The 17120-nt window shown below is 32.4% G+C and overlaps 3 protein-coding genes across 7 annotated transcripts; 2 read left to right on the forward strand and 1 right to left on the reverse strand.

Moving 5' to 3' along the window:
* The first annotated feature begins 3513 nt into the window (after window positions 1-3513).
* LOC119679372 (probable transaldolase) lies at window positions 3514-6307 on the forward strand. Of its 2 annotated transcripts, none has more exons than XM_038091686.1 (3): window positions 3514-3701; window positions 5201-5324; window positions 5384-6307. In XM_038091686.1, exons 1-3 carry the CDS (start codon window positions 3611-3613, stop codon window positions 6165-6167), a joined length of 999 nt encoding a protein of 332 aa, XP_037947614.1. In that variant the 5' UTR covers window positions 3514-3610; the 3' UTR covers window positions 6168-6307. The 2 variants fall into 2 exon arrangements, with proteins under 2 accessions (XP_037947614.1, XP_037947616.1); XM_038091688.1 differs by lacking the exon at window positions 3514-3701 and adding an exon at window positions 4927-5059 and having other exon boundaries at window positions 5384-6299.
* A 1462-nt stretch (window positions 6308-7769) lies between these two features.
* LOC119679374 (60S ribosomal protein L12-like) lies at window positions 7770-8643 on the reverse strand. 2 transcript variants are annotated; one of them, XM_038091691.1, is made up of 5 exons: window positions 8581-8643; window positions 8467-8513; window positions 8337-8410; window positions 8101-8281; window positions 7770-8047 (listed from the first exon to the last, which is right to left on the reverse strand). In XM_038091691.1, exons 2-5 carry the CDS (start codon window positions 8501-8503, stop codon window positions 7842-7844), a joined length of 498 nt encoding a protein of 165 aa, XP_037947619.1. In that variant the 5' UTR covers window positions 8504-8513; window positions 8581-8643; the 3' UTR covers window positions 7770-7841. The 2 variants fall into 2 exon arrangements, with proteins under 2 accessions (XP_037947619.1, XP_037947620.1); XM_038091692.1 differs by having other exon boundaries at window positions 8577-8606.
* A 5621-nt stretch (window positions 8644-14264) lies between these two features.
* On the forward strand, window positions 14265-16844 carry LOC119679368. Of its 3 annotated transcripts, XM_038091682.1 has the most exons (5): window positions 14304-14393; window positions 14521-14629; window positions 15035-15435; window positions 15607-16005; window positions 16136-16844. In XM_038091682.1, the coding sequence occupies exons 3-5, from the start codon at window positions 15070-15072 to the stop codon at window positions 16772-16774; spliced, it is 1404 nt and encodes a 467-aa protein (XP_037947610.1). In that variant the 5' UTR covers window positions 14304-14393; window positions 14521-14629; window positions 15035-15069; the 3' UTR covers window positions 16775-16844. The 3 variants fall into 3 exon arrangements, with proteins under 3 accessions (XP_037947611.1, XP_037947610.1, XP_037947609.1); XM_038091683.1 differs by lacking the exon at window positions 14521-14629 and having other exon boundaries at window positions 14265-14342; XM_038091681.1 differs by lacking the exon at window positions 14521-14629 and having other exon boundaries at window positions 14307-14393.
* Window positions 16845-17120: the final 276 nt, after the last annotated feature.

A 17120-nucleotide genomic window follows, 5' to 3' on the forward strand; every position in this document is an offset into this window, starting at 1 on the left:
CTCATTTCCTGATTGAATGCTGCAGAAGGACTGGTTGTTATTTAATTAAGTACGTAATTACTGCGTACTACTCCTCTTGTTGTTGTTGTGACCCATAGCCTGCGGGGATCTGAAAAGGAGATAAAGGAATCACATGAGGAACATATGGGTTGAGATGTGATTGGGTAATGGTTGATTGAGGGGGAGGGGATTATTAGAGAACGGGTGTGAATGGATGGGTGGAATTTTATTTGAAATCAACCAAGATCAAGACGGAAAAACTTAGTCACTTCAATGGGTAGTTTCATGGGTCCAAATGATGATTAGACTAATATTTGTATGTACAGTAGGACAGGAAAGCAGATAAGTGACATCATGAGGGGTAGAACTGCAGATTGGGCACACATTAGGAAGTGTCGTATTCTGAATTGAGCTCGGACAGTTCTTTCTGCACGGGAGAGTCATTGTTCTTATATACTGCATCTATGTAGAGGGCTGTGTTCATATATGTATTCGACCTCGCTGATGTAAGCTTCATTGCAAAGGATGTCGATTTATCTATATTATGAAGAAGGAGATGGACGAGTGTATCTTAGTGGGAAGGCCATTGGGATGTCTGTTTGGCATGCAAAAAGTTATTGCTTGAACACTATGCGAGAGCTTTCAACACATTTTTACGTGACTTCATTGCCGTGACATGTGCAGAAAAGATCAACTTGCTGTCTAGTACGAAATTGAGAATTTTGGGTTTGGTAATGATGGGGATTGACTTTATAGACAGAGTTAAAGCTCCATAAGATGACTGTGGTATAAGATTTGGTTGAATATAGATGAAGATTTCTATCACCAAACAGAGAGGCCGTATACGGGACCAAAGTGATCCCGCCAAGGTGATACTATGGTATTTTCTAAATTTATGCCGATAGGAGCAAGGTATATGGCGATATCTGTTTCAGATCTAGGAACTCCATAACTTTGGCTACTGGAGACAACAGAGGAATCGACCTATACGATTCACCTTTATCATTCAGTTAACCCGGCTTCAAAAGAGGGATGATATATGAATTGATGGAGGAGTTGAGAATGTGTGTCAGAACTAAAAGATCAATGGCCCCAAGGTGTTGAGCATGAGTATCGAGATGCCATCAGGTTCAAGGGCTTTCGAGGCCTTGATTTGGCTTTCGGAAAGCGAAGAACAAGAGAAGTAGAAGCATTAATTAAATATTAAATATTATGGCCTTATTAAATGGTTTACAATCTACCATTTTCAGAGTTGCAATTAAATAGATGTCCATTCCATTTATTACGGCGATATTTATCTACCATTTTAAGGATGTTGTCGTTCAGGACAGCAATGAGCATTTAAATCAGTCAACTCAAATGCGAGTCTCCATCTAGAAGACGAGAAATGTTAGGATCTCCTGTGAAATTCGAAATGCTCATTCTCGATTGTATGGATCAGATGATGTTCCTTATATACTTTCAATACACTCTGTGTATTTGTAACCAGTTCAGCACTTTCGTTCTTACATATTGATGTTTCAGACTTAAAGCTTTGAGTCAGACGGTTGACTTTTTGATAAAATTTACGTTTACATTCTTCTTTCTACAGACCTCGATTTTTTCTTGCTCACGTCTTTCTTGATTCCGTTTCTTTTGTCTGAATAGGCCCCTCTCTACCTTCCTCGTCACCCGATATTGTTCAGTTCGCGTAGCTGCTGACTGCAAAGTTCTTTTATAGGCCGCATTGTTCGCAACAGTAGTTCGACGATATTCTTTGTCGTACCACTGGGTTCGTCGAAGGAATGTTAGAAACGAAGCAAATCTTCCAAAGTTATACATAGGGAGTGAGAGATATGTCTTCGTAGTCTACCGGCATTATAGAGATGAGAAGATTGATTGTTTAACCGCCTACAGAGTTAAGCGGCGAAGACTTCAGCTGTCTCTCGTGATCGCAACTTACTGACGGGAGTCTACGGTTTATTTAGATATTTCAACCATGGCATGGACATACATCTAGCATGTATGTGATGGACGTGATAGCCGCGTTGCCTTCTCAATATCGTGGTGTGGGGATCTGATGCTACATACTACCATGTTTTGCACCGCAGCGAAAGCAATCAAGTTCAGACCGTTGTTAAAAGTTAATTCATGTGAGCTGAATTTTCCGATTGTTGAACCAAAAATTTCTTCTCTTCCGATTTTTACGTTAAAATCCCCGAAACGATTTTAACGTCGGAGAGGGACTGCAGTTGTTGACCAGCGTGAATTGCTGAACTGATTTTGACAGTCTATTGTTAACCACAAAACTTCATTCGAATTGACGTTTATTTGCATGGCACCTGTAATAGACATTACAGTTTGATCTTTTAGTGCAGCCTAGTTCTGTTAATCGCATTTCCTGAATGGAGGTGACATCAGCCTGACCATTATTGAGTGCATCCGCCAGTTGAGTGAAGGCATCTTTCCTACAGAGAGTCCGAACATTCCAGTTGCATATCCGTAAATCCTGTAAGCATTTGCATGAGTCGTTAATGACAATCGGTTTCCAATTCCAGCTAATAGTCCTTTATTACGACTGATTTTACGTAACGGGTGCCAAACCTTGTGTAAAACACAAATCAAAAGTTCTGGGCATAGGTCTCAATGTATGCACTATTAGTTTATTACAGAGTGCGTGCCAGGAAACTATCCATGGGTGCCATGTGAAGGCTATGCAAGAACTTAGATTGAGGACGATACGATCTGAGCTGCCATTTTCTATGTTAAATGCAATCAACACGTTGCTCTGTGCACTCGCTTTCATGGGGACCAAGTCCCACCACATTTATATATTTAAAAATGCATAAATATTAATATAGTCAAACTTTTGCATATAACTTCTATATTTTATATAATATTTCAATATTAACAATAAAGCCTAGTATGGGGTAGAGATAAGCCCCCCAGCCATTATAGAGTAAAAGTGCGTAATAGCACTAACTCAAGAAGAAGAATCAATATTTTGTCAAAGTTTTACATATAATTTATAAACTTTATATTACATTTCAAATTTGTTTTAAATTTTAACCTACAATAAAATCCAATTATTTTCAACTTCGAAGTTTACGTTTACTATCCGATTAACCAGATTCTCCGAATATTTCGTAACACCGAATACGAACTACACTAATTTTTGAAAGGTAATAGAATTATCTATTGTTTATTATCAATTGATAGGTAATATAGAATAATAAGCAAAGGTAATAGAATTTATGGAGTTAAAACAGTATTCCTTTTTTGCAAAGGTAATAGTTTTTAAAAGGTAATAGAATTATCTATTGTCTATTATCAATTGAAAGGTAATATAGAATAATAAGCAAAGGTAATAGAATTTGTGGAGCTAAAATAATATTCCCTTTTTGCGTATCTTTCACAATGAGAAAAATGTATCACTCTGAAGCCAGTTTGGTTTGTCCATACAATGTATTTGTTAAGTTATGTCTAAATTTTTATTCTATGGCTTGTGTCAAATTATAAATATATATGAAGTTACCGTTTCATTGTAAAGTTCCGCTTAGTTTACGTTGATCGTGAGTGATAAGCATCTCCGGTAGTTGAAGACTTTATTCATTAAGCTTTTTTAATACGTATGGAATCAAAATCAAAAAAACAAAAAATGTCTGCTTTGGAACAGCTTAAAAAATTTACTGTTGTTGTTGCAGATACTGGCGATTTTGAAGGTAAATCTATTTTAATATGAAACTAGGATTTAATTAATTCTATTACAGAAATGTAAAATTACATTACATTGAAATGTAAAGTCATTTCAAAGTCAAAATTCAAAACACCAGACGTTAACATTGATTAATAAGCCTGCTTTTTATAGTGTATATGTAGATGTTTCACTGATAAATAATGATTAAGCAATTATTATTATGCATTCAATATTGTATATGTAAATTGGATGTTATAAGTCCATACCAAATTTGAAAACTAATTCAGTTTTAATCCAATTTGATTTGGACCACCATCAGCATTATCAATATAATGAAAAGCTCACCATGACCACGAATAGATAATAACATATGCAAGAAGTATATATGCAATTAATATATTTGTATGCAATTATATATAAATTTGACCTTGAACTTGATAAATTAATAAATTGAATGCTATGATTATTTAAAATCATGATTGATGTTTACTAGCATCATTTTTGAACTTTGTCTTTTCAAACCGAGAATCAGCCGGTTTTTCAAACAAAAGGGACGTCAAATAATTTTACGCAGACGTTATCCGCGGTAGCCAATACAATAGTGTTAAAAATAACAAACTTGTCCCCTTGTATTAAAATTGAAAGTATATATGGCCTTAATAAATTGAAGTTATATAAAGATTTTATTTAAACACATTGGCTTTAATTTGTTATCAATATCATAACGATTTTATTATTGCTAAATAAAATTTGAGTCAAAACGAATATTCAACGTTAAAATATACCTTTGGATCAGTAACTACGTAGTCTGTAAATTAATAAAATGACAAACGTCTAAACGCCAATTAGAATTTCATTCTCGGAAAAGTTAAAAAATGAAAATGCAAGACCATTTAATTTTATTTTGTCGTAAATAGAAGCAAAAAAATTACAAAAAAATAATACTAAATTAAAGAACTTGCTCTTTATTTAATTTCTTATTTCTACCAATATTTCTTTTTTTTTTTCTAAAAATATTCACAGTAATAATAAGTTGATGTTTTGCCGAATAACAAAAAAAAAATGGTAATTGATGCCTCGTTAATTTGTTAACGTTGTAATGTCAGAAAATGAAATAACACATAAAATTTGTCATCTAATTGAGAACGTCTGGAATAATATTACGATAGAAACCCTTTCCCTTCTTAGTAGCATATTATTATTGCAGTCACATCACGGCTGTTGTTGCGTTCAATGCAAAATGAAATGAGTTGTTATTCACAAATTTTCATTTTGCATTGAGAGCAACAACAATTGCCGTGACTCGTAATATATATACCGCCCTCGTAATATAAAATCGACATATGAAGTTTTTATACTAAAACGAAAGAAAATATTTTTAAGGCAAGTATGGTATGAAATTTAAATAAAAAACGGTTGAATAGAGAGAGAATGTGTTTATTTAAAGTCAAAAGTTATCATATAATACAATTTTTTTGAATATTTAAAAGAAATATTTTTTACAAATATATTTCATTAATTTAGCAATGAAGTTGTATAAGCCAACTGATGCCACTACAAATCCATCTCTTATGCTTTCTGCCGCTAAACTAGAACGTTATCACTATTTAATTAAAGAAGCCGTAGAGCATGCTAATAAAGTTGCAACGTAAGTAGTTATAAACATTTATGATAATACACGAGCATTAATAATGAATATGATTTCAGTACCACGGACGAGAAAATAACAGAAGCAGTTGACTTATTAAGTGTGTTATTTGGACGTGAAATTCTCAACATAGTTCCTGGTAGAGTTTCTACAGAAATTGATGCGCGCTTATCATTCGATGTAGATAAAAGTGTTAAGAAAGCATTAAAGATAATAAATTTGTATGAAGAAAGAGGAATTAATAAAGATCGCATTCTTATAAAGCTTGCGGCGACGTGGGAAGGAATACAAGCGGCAAAGATTTTAGAACAAAAGCATAACGTTCATTGTAATTTAACATTAATGTTTTCTATGGTGCAGGCAGTGGCATGTGCTGAAGCCGGAGTAACGCTTATCTCTCCTTTCGTTGGGCGAATTTTAGATTGGCATGTTGCTAATACGAAAGCTTCATATGATTCTACTAATGATCCAGGTGTTATTTCGGTTTCAAATATATATAATTATTATAAAAAGTTCAATTACAATACTGTTGTAATGGGTGCTTCATTCAGAAATATTGGTGAAGTAAAAGCTTTGGCTGGTTGTGACTTATTGACTATTAGTCCATCATTATTGGAAGAGTTGGAAAATGATACTGAAACAATAACTCAAAAATTAAATGAGTCTGAAGCTAAACAAACGAACATTGATAAAATAAATATAGATGAATCTACTTTTCGCTGGATGTTAAATGAAGATGCTATGGCAACTGAAAAATTATCTGAAGGTATTCGTAAATTTGCAGCTGATATGGTTAAACTTGAAGTGGTTGTTGAAGATTTTATTCAAATTCTTGGCAAATAACCTAAAAGTTCAACGAAATTGAACATAAGTTTCAAAATTTAACTATTGCACAAAACTAACTTTCTGTATAATTCAATTTTATATTTTTGATATATTAAAAAGGGGTCGTTTTCTAAAATAAAAACATATTTTTTTTTCAATTATGCTTGGAATCTATCATTTTAATAAATTAAGTTTTCAAGAATTTAAAAAACTAAATTAAAAGGACTACGAAAATAAATGGAATGCTATGTTTAATTACAAAATTTAAAATTTATAAATTGAACTTGATGCATTTGTTTGCTTTCTAAAATTTAGTGCTGATGTGGTTGAGAATCACTGCACCGCCAGAGTTAACAGAACACAAACAGTTAACTCCAGTAAAAGGAACTTTTGATAATTTTATTCAAAAAACAAACAAAAAAGTTACTTCTCACTTTTCGAATATACACAGGTATTCTCATAGAAATAAATTATATCCTGGGGACGACGGAGAAGTAGTTAGTTACGTTCTCGATCTAACATTTTTGTTCTAATCGACGCTTCAAAGTGGTTAACTAATTTTATATAAAATTGATGAATATATATACACCCAACTCTTTTTTTACACGGATTTGAAGTTACACGGTTGAAAAAAAAATTTTTTTGTAAAAAATTTTTAATCTAGTACGGTCTCAAAATCACTGTCTTGTTTGACACTTGGCATTTTTTTTACACGGATTTCTAAGGAACGTATCTACGAGTTGGGTGTATTTTCTATTAGTCTGCATAGAATTAATGATCAGTTTTATGTTTAACTTTTTTTTGTATTATGTGTCAATAGAAAATAATATATAGTTATTTATAGGTATATTCGCTATAAAATAATAGTAGCTTAGCCTACCAGAATGATACCACTTCGAAACAGAGTTTTTTATTACAGACATCTTTACATCCCGTCGTCTTGTCATATTGATCAGAACATGACACTATTTAACTTAGTGCCCGATGTTCACTTAATATTAAAATTTTTTTAAAGAACTTCACATACCTTTCCACAATATTTTCTTATCAAATGTATATGTAAGAAAAAGCATAAGTTTACATTATTTTTATATATAAAATTGAAGATTAATATTTTTGAAATATATCCATACAATGAATGGTAGTATTTATATTTATCAATATCTCTTGCGAGTTCTTCATGCATTACAACCGAATTGTATCTGGCTGGGCGGATTAAATAATACAGTGTAAACTTCACACATTTTGTTCATAGCAAAAAAATCGTTTGCACAATTATCAAATAAATTTAATTATTATTTATGTTATAGTTATTTAATTTCAAAAGCTATATGATTTTCTGTGATCTTCACTTCCGGTAAATTTATCACTTTTCAATTTTAAAAAATATTTGATGTGTAAACCAACCAATAATAAAACTGTTTAACTTTCGCCAATATATCAGCATTTAATGATCAATTAATGAAATTGTTATTGACTTGAATCAATTGCAATTTAGTAATGAGTATTAATAAACACTACTGCATAGATTCACACTAAACATTTAGAGTTTCGGCAAATTTTATATGTACCAAATGCGATCAATAAAACATATATAGAATCAAATTAAAAAAAAATCACTTTTGCAACACTTTTCCTTCAATATATTTGCATGTAATTTGTAGCTTTTTACACAATCATTGAAAATACAAATCATTCTGAAGGTACTTCAAGTGCTCCACTATTGATATCATCAATCAGATCATGTGGAGGTCTTCCGTCTATAGTGCATCCAACACTTTGCGCAGTTCCTAAAATTTCTTTGCAAGTACCATCTAAACCTCGAGCCATTGATCTTGGTCTCATAGTGCGTGCAATAGCAAGTATATCGTCAAAAGTTATATTTCCACTGTGTTTAACTGCAAAAATAGTTTTATTTAAATAGGTTTCATCATGTATAGAAAAAACTTACTATTCTTTTGCTTCTTTCTATCGCGTGGTGGTTCTTTCAAAGCTTTTATGATAAGGGAAGCTGCTGAGGGTACAACAGAAATCGCTGCCTGCCTATTTTGAATTGTTAAGCAAACTGTAATCTTCAATCCTTTCCAATCAGAAGTGGCTTTTGCAATATCATCACCCACTTTTTTCGGACTCTAATAAATTAAACATTAATTAAAATATTTATTATTGCCTTCGTAGAATACTTACCAATCCAAGTGGACCAATTTTGGGGGCTAATGATGATGTTGCACCAACTTCACCGCCAACACAGCGAAGATAAACTAAAAAATATTTATTCATTAATGAACTGATATTCAAAAATAAACTATTATTTTACCTAATTTAACTTCTGTAGGGTCGAATTTTGGTGGCATGTTTCACTATCTGTAAATAGTAATAAATGATTTTATATATTTATTAAGATTAGTTTCTCACATAATTCCTTACATACTTTTTAGTTTCAGTACCTACAGGAAAAAGAGCATTTGTTGTGACATTTCTCTGACATTAAAGCAGTTTCCGTTATCGCTAATCGTTTCGTGTTTCGTTTTCATCTGTTTCGTTATAATTTACACGAAGTCGATTCACAAACGATATTTACAGGTCTCTTGTGTGCAATTGACAAATTTGTCAAATATTGATAATTATGTAGTGGTTTACTATGTTGGGTTTTATTTCGAATTTAACACTCCTTAGTGGAAATGAATAAGTTTATTTATTTCTTATAATTATTTACTACAAACTATTATTAAAGTTAAGATTTATTCAATTGTGTTTATACATTTATTCCGTGCTGCTTTATACTTTTTCAGAACTACTACTCGCGGGAACTGCGGATATTGTTGTCTCCCTTCTGCCTTGTTAACAGTTCTTTATTTATATTTTTTGGTGCTGCCACAATTATTTACCATCTAACTTATATGTCAAGGTTGACAATTTGTAAAGGTGTTAGTATTCTATGCTATTAATATAAAGCTCCTTCCTTCATAAATTACCAAGATGACAAATGCTCTTGACAAAAAAATTATATACTATTTGCTAGCATTTTTTTTGTTATTTATATACATAATAATATTCCAAACAACATAATTAGTGAATTTATAGTTATTAAAATACAGTAAAAATATAACAATAGTAATAAAATAAAATTTAATAAATTTTATAAAAATAATTATAATAAAATTCCTAAATGGCATTGTTAGTGATTTTATAATTATTTATTAAATTATTGTAAAAATAGTTTTGAACTATTTATATGTATGATAAAATTCTATATATCAAATAACGAATTAAAAAAATAAAAGTGATGAGGCATGATATGAATATAATAACGACCTCATACATTACTTTTGATTTTTGTATACAAAACACTTTACATCATAGTGTGGTGAAAAGCACTAGGTTCTTGAGTTTTAAAATTTGTCAAGATGTGTCCAGTATAGTAAAACCTTTTTGCTTGGTGAAAATCTTAAATGCTTGTCATTATTTGTGTACAAAAATAAAAAACGAAATACAGTTTCATGGAAGATAAATTTTGTGCATATGTTGATGAAACTACAAAACAATGACATGACAAACAAATAACTCATAATTATAACTACATATTAATAGGCCGCCTTTCTTCGGGAACATGATGATGAGACAATCTTTCCAGTTGTCCATCTAAAATCTTTTTAATTCTGGAAGCAAGAATATCGCTGCCGAACTTTAGCAACTCAGGAACAATGCAGTTAGATCCGCAGGATTTGTGCGGTTAGGGTTACGACGGGGATGCTGCGATGTGTAGTCGGCGCTAATTACCACTACTGCCACTACTTCTATCCTCAAACAACTCAACCCATCCTTGTAGTTGTTGGCATTCTGATGCCAGAATGTTGCCGTGCTTGTCTTTTAAAGAGGGAGTATTTCCTTTGTACTAGCTGTGTAAACCCCTCTTACATCGTTGCGGTTAGCAGCATGCTCAGTTCAGCATATTGTCGACGTAATCATACTTGTCTCTTCTCATGCATTTTTTGACTGTTCGGTTATCCTTATCGTATTCAGATCTTAAATGGGCTCTGTCAGAGGCGGAAGAGGCGATATTCCTTAAGATTTTAAGTGAGGGAAACGACTTTGGGAATATGGCTTGAAGTTGAGAGACGAAGTTTAGTTTCTTAGTTGAGTTTTTGAACTTGTCGATATCTATCTTCCGCGTTCCCCGACTTCTGGGTGCTATAGTCAGGGGCGTAGACAAAACTTTGCTACTAATAAATTGTAGTCTGAGTAGAAGTCTGCATCTCTGCGGGAGCGAACGTCAATGAGACTATTATGAAAATCAGTACGTGGCCAAACTAGTTGCGAGTAGTGCCATCAGCAGACTGCCACGTGTACTTATGGATGTTTTTGTGTCCCCGATGAAAATCTGGTACTTCCGATGAAAAGATGGAAATTAGAACAGAAGTTGAGGAGGCGCCCGCCATTACCATTGCGGGTGTGACGTAAGCCATTGTTACCCCTTACGTCTTCAATGCCACCGTTGTTATTGCCTACTGTAGCGTTAAAGTCACCTTTAACTATTAATATGTCTCTTTTATGCGTGCTGTCTAATGTTCCTGTAAGTAGGTTATAGAATTCATCTTTGGTGCTCGCGTCAACTACTTCTGTTAGAACGTAGCATTGTACCATAGTAATGTTGCAAAATTTAATAATGCGGTATGAAATGGGCTTAAATACCAAAAGAGCTTGTTTCTCTGTTCTGTCTCAAAAGAAGACCTATTCTGTTAACTCGATTTCGTGAGTGACTATTTTATACAAAATAGTGGTCCAAGAGCAATTGTAATATCGATTTGAATCAGTTAATTTCCTTCGATGCTTGCGCTAACTTGGAGGCTTCGAAGAGTGTGCACACATTCCAAGTGGTAAACCTTGATTTCTGGCAAAAATTCAGTATGTTACGCTTAAGATTCTTAGCGCCATTCCTATGCATTGAGCGGCGGTTGAGACTGTTATTTTTAGAAGATGGAATTGGCATCAAAACAGGTGGTTTGTTCCCCTTTGGGTTAATACTTGGATACTAATCGTTTTTGAAACCGTTTTAAGTTCTTCACAGATGTTTACGGAGAATGTATTTCCGTTTCTTGTGTATAGTTTCTCGGAAATATTTTATTATCTTATCAATATGCAGTTGTATATTGTTTACCTCCATGCATAATGCAGGTCTCATCAGCAAAGAGCGAAATTGATCATTTGCAATAAAGGAGACAATGTGAATCTTTAAGGAACGACCAGTTTAATTATCTTTATAGATGAGAAGAAATCGGACTTTAACCAAAAACTCTCTATTTGATAAATAGTTTTATCATTTTAACTGCAATATCAACATTTTATACCACGCATCACATAGTGATATCAAACAAGGCCAATCCAGTCGGTTTCATTTCACCGAGTGGAATGATATCTGTTTTTTCGCTGTTTTTTGGGAATGATATCTTTAACTATCATTATATTTTTGAGTTTTGCCAGTACTAATCTTTCTGCTATTTTACCTATAGTTGGCAGAAAACTTATAGGTATTCAATTTTCAGACAAATAAAAGTGTTTTGCAGATTGTGGAATAGCTACTATAACTGCAGTTTTCCAGATTTGCGGGAAGATACCCAAAATAGTGATAACGTAAGACTTTTCACAGACAATCCATTAATTCCATCTAGTGCAGGTGATTTAATTTTTCTAAATTACTAATTAAAGTGCTGATTTCTTTCTCTAGCTAAATTCGTTTAAAACTATTCTTTTGACTAAATCTCGTTAAGATTTATTGAAACTAATTATAAATCAATGCAATATGTGACCTTGCCAACGTCATTTTCATAGTCTTATGTGATTGACCATTTGTTCATTTACATTTTTCATATAAGTCGGAGTTACTAATGACATTTGGCTTGCACACCTTGAGAATACGTTGAAGACATCTGTTGACGAAGCTTTGAATTCGTCCAATAAAAAAGTCGGTTACATATTGCTCACATCCATAGAGCAATACTGAAATGACGTTTGATTCAAGTAGTCTCATTTTTGTGAAGGTATCGTGAAATTATGTGGAGAATTTTTGCTAATTCTGGTCAGGGTATCGTGAAATCAATAGGTCTCGGTTTTATCGATGTTGATTTTTAGACCAACCTTACTGGACTCGACGCATGGTTCATCAGGTTTTGCTTGTATGTCGGAGTGCTTCACTGAAATTAAACAGATGTCGTCTGCATAAGCCAGGTCTTTAAGTAAGTATATTATACGTAAGTATAATCGGCATACTCATACGCTGGTTGCGATAATATCTGAGACTTCAACATTATAAAGTGCTCTGATCAAGTTTCAGTTGGTCGGAGCCGTCGGGTGGTCGGAGCCGATATCTGCACTTCTCTTGGCACAGACATCGAGTAAACTTTTTCGTCACTTTCTGCTTATGTATATGTCATGGATTTAGTTTTCTGTTCTGTTATCTGGCGAAATCCAATTCGTTTTATGACATTTTCTGTGTATGAAGGGCTCACATGCTAAATCATGTGAGGTACACAGTTTTACAAAGTTGGCCGTGCATAAACCATGTTTGCTCATAATGTGCTCAAAATTGGTGTTGTCTCAACCTGCTTTTGTATTTAAGACCCCTATACAAATAATATTGTCACATTTGTGTGTTTTTGAAAGTGTAGCCAAGAGTTGATTGTAGGAGTTTAGCTTAGATTCGTCGTCTGCAAGTTCAATTGAAACGTAAACTTGAATAACTGTAATATTTCTTGCTTCGATTGGAATTGGATTTACAGGCATTTTTGCTCAGCAAGAAGTTGACACCGTCGCTGTGTATATCGTTTTGGGTCTCTTCCGGAATATAAAAACTTCTCGCCTGATGTTAGTTGGTGTTCGCTGAGGTCATTCCACATACATCCAGAAAGACCCATTATTTCAATGTGGAGACGAGTAAGTCCTTCTGCGGTTCGATGTAGTCGACCGCATTGTTATAGCGTCCTAACATTCCATGTAGCAATCGTGGTGCGTGTTTTAAACTTGTATGTATTTTGTTAGTTATTATGATACTTTTTTAAGGTTGCTGATATATTTGAATTATTGCTAAGATAACATAAAATTCGCACCTCCAAATTCGGTGTGCAGGTTGCCGAGGCAGAGGGAATTTTCGAATCGCGATTATCCCTTGGAGACTTTCTAATCGTGACGTTTTGATCCATGTTTGCTAAACTCTTAATTCAAGAACATAGATTTCCGCACGATAGGTATAAACACAAAGCGAAAGTTCAGTAGGATCTATCATCTACTTTAGATAATTAAACACATTGATTTCCGCAGCTTCTAACATAAAGAACAGACGCGGTTTAGAGCATATTATGACCGCCCATAACATAGAGAACAGAAGTCATATATAGGCCATATGCATGCATGAACCTCACCAATCTCATCTGCAGCGCCCCACGTATGCGGCTTTAATTGCCTAGATTACGCCCGTCAACTACTTATGAACTGTCTGACATCGAAGAGGCTGAAGATTGGAAGTTGGCTTAATAATGATTTGCTATCCCAAAGCCCTTCGTAACTAGAACATTATATTATTATTTGATAATTTCTGTACAGTAGGTCAAAAACATGTTGACTTTTCAAAAGTATTCTAGTTAAGATATTTCAAGTAGTTGAATGCAGTTACACAGTATTTGATGTTACGAAAATAAAATTATTATTCAATAAATATTTATTTAAATTGAAATTTACTATTTAAATTTAATATTCAATTCTATAAATTTTAATTATATAAATTGAACCTAAACTTGCAATATGAATCTAATTTAAAATTTTGGAATCAAAATATAATTCAGACATATTAATTAATTGTGAGTTACAATTCGTAAGTGTAAATTTGTTTCTGACATGATAGCAGATTTTAAAATATTTCTTTCAGTATTTAAAAAATTTTAAATAATATTTTGCATGTATTATAAAATTCTAAATTTCTTTCTCTTATTATCGCTATTAAATTTCGCAAGACTACACGTATCGAGCGTGTTTGACGTAGTTATTCGCTCAAGCTATCGAAGGAGTAGTGCTTATGAATGATGGATATCAAAATTTTTTGATTTTCGTATGAATGCTACATTTTCATAATCATGTGTTTATATCCTTCTGATAAAAGGACTCTTCGTAAACTTTAATTTGTTTATATATTTATGTTAACTGGTGAGCGTTGCGATGAAGTATTTTGTCTGTAAATAAAAGTTTGGAAGTGAAGTAAATATTAAGTGATTATTAAATAGCAAGATAAGAATTATTTTCGAATTACGTATTAACTAAATAATAATTGTAAATATAACTTTATTTATTTAAAATTGAATAATACTATGTTCATACATCATAGTTATAGAAGTCTAGCCACAGAATTTTGCGAAATTGATTAATAATATTTAGAAGGATTTTCGAATAACAAGGTTTTTCGAATAAATAAAGCTTCTTTGTCACTATACAAAGTAAGTCTAGCTTTACAGCAACACTAATACTTTATTTAATAATATTTAACTATAAAAAAATATAGAGTTAAAAATTAAATTTTTTGTAATTAAGTTAATAAAAAATCTTAAAATTAAATAATATATAATATTCAAAAAAATCTACTCTAAGAAGTATTGTATTTTTTATTAAACATTTCTAATAATTTGTTTTTCTATCTTTATCAAACCATGTACGTATGAATGTGACTTATTCGACATTCTCCAATTCAAAGCAGTTAAAAAGAATATTTTTCGCGTTGTATAGTACTATATCGCACATTTTTATATAGAGATTTGTATTAATAGTGCAACTAATTTGTACTAATTTATCCAGATAAATGCAAGTGCGACAGTGTAAACTAATGCATGTTTTTTTTTTCCTAGGTTTACAAGCATTGTGAATAAAACAAGAAGTCTTAATGGTACTATTTACACATACTAAATTTTGGGTGGAGTTTATAAATTTATATCAAAGTCTTCCCGCATTATGGAAAGTCCGTCATAGCGACTACTATAATAAGAGACGAAGGATTGAATGTCTAGCAGTTTTAGTTAAAAAATTAAGAGAAATTCAACCGAATGCTAATGCAAGACAAGTTAAAAGTAAGATTAATAATCTAAGGAACGGTTTCCGTAGAGAAATTAAAAAAATAGAGGCAAGTGAAAAGTCTGGTGATGATCTGTATGTTCCCACGGTTTGGTATTTCAATCATTTGAATTTCTTAAAAGGACAAGTGGAAAAAGCTTCATCTATTCGCCACAAATTAAATGACCGTTTCAAGAAGGCAAGCAAATAAATTCCAAATACAAAACAAATAAAGCGGTGTTAAAATAATAATACATGATTTCATGTATTGTTATATTTTATTTATTTTTGTTTTAGTGTTTTATTTCACTTTTATTTAACCGTAAATAATTAAATTTAATTAAAATTAGTTATTATTCCATTATTTTAGAAAAAATCGACAAAACAAGAAGTTCTATCAACATTTATAGATACTAAATTTTGGAAGGAATTTATAAATTTATATCAAAGTTTGCCCGCATTATGGAAAGTTGATGATAGCGATTACCACAATAGGAAACGAAAGGATGAATGCCTAGCAATTTTAGTTAAGAAATTAAGAGAATTTCACCCGGATGCTGATGTACAGGAAGTTAAAAGATCGATTAATACTCTACGATCCGGCTATCGCAGAGAAATTAAAAAAGTAAAGGCAAGTGAAAAGTCTGGTGCCACAGGTGATGACCTGTATGTTTCCAATGTTTGGTATTTCAATTCTTTGAAGTTCTTAAGGACTATTCCGGAAAAAGCTCCACCGATTGACTACGCATTAAATGACAGTTCTAAGCAGGTAAGCAAACAGGTTCCCCATACACAATAAATAAGCTAAAAATATATATTTCCATGTTAGTGTTATTTTTCAATTTTATATAACCGTACATAATTATATCTAATTAGAATTCCTTATTTAATTATTTTAGACACAATCCAATGGGCATTTACGAAAAAAAAACGAAGAAAGAAATGAGATTATATCAGAAGCTATTTCGCATCTGCCAAGCTCTAAAGAAATAAAACTAGATGAAGCAAATGCTTTAAGTACTTCCTGGGAAGTTCAGTACAGGAATTTGGAGCGCAATCAGCAAATATATGCCAACAAAATGATCAATGAAGTTCTTTACCAAGCGACGCTAGGTAACTTAAATGAATATTCCTATAAAGTAATTGAACATCAACAACCAGGTGTAAGGACAATTTCGTCAGTGAGTCCCAATATCCGAAGTTTTACAGTTTCTACAAATACTATACCGAAATATGAATTAGAATCTGAAGTAGATGAACCTTCAATAGATACAATTTTGTCTACTTCTCCATATAATAAGCATGAATCTACATTCAAAACAGTTAAACGGAAACAGACACGTATACGTACAGTTTCATCAGGGAATTGCAGTATGTCGAACTATTCCGCTACTGTTTCACCTGAAGTTATAAATGTAAATTCAACCACATATGCTGCGTCACCTTCTCCAGAGCCCTTTAGTCCACAGTTGGATGTGTTGCAGCCTGATGTAGCTTGCAACAACCTGAAATATGACAGCATTTCATTAGACGACTAATTTTAGTAGTTCATATTTGCTTAAATTATTAAATTTATTTGTATAATACCTAATTCTAAAATATGTAAAATTCGTTAAGTTCTTTAATTTTAAGATTTTTGATATAAGATCGAAATGTTAAATATATTCACCTCTTTTTTATATTCAACATTTTTTTAACTTATCTCCCACACAATTTACTTGCGAAAAATTTGGTGCAAAATAGGGAAAAAAAACTCCCATTCGCATTAGATTCAGAATAGAGGAACTGGGAAAAGAGGAAAAGCTCCCGCTCCTGCTCCCATTTGATTCAAAATAGGGGTGAATATATTTCAATTTTTATTTTATCCACACGGGTTAATCATTT

The sequence above is a fragment of the Teleopsis dalmanni genome, chromosome 2 (genome assembly GCF_002237135.1).
Source record: "Teleopsis dalmanni isolate 2A chromosome 2, ASM223713v2, whole genome shotgun sequence".
Lineage (NCBI taxonomy): Eukaryota > Metazoa > Arthropoda > Insecta > Diptera > Diopsidae > Teleopsis > Teleopsis dalmanni.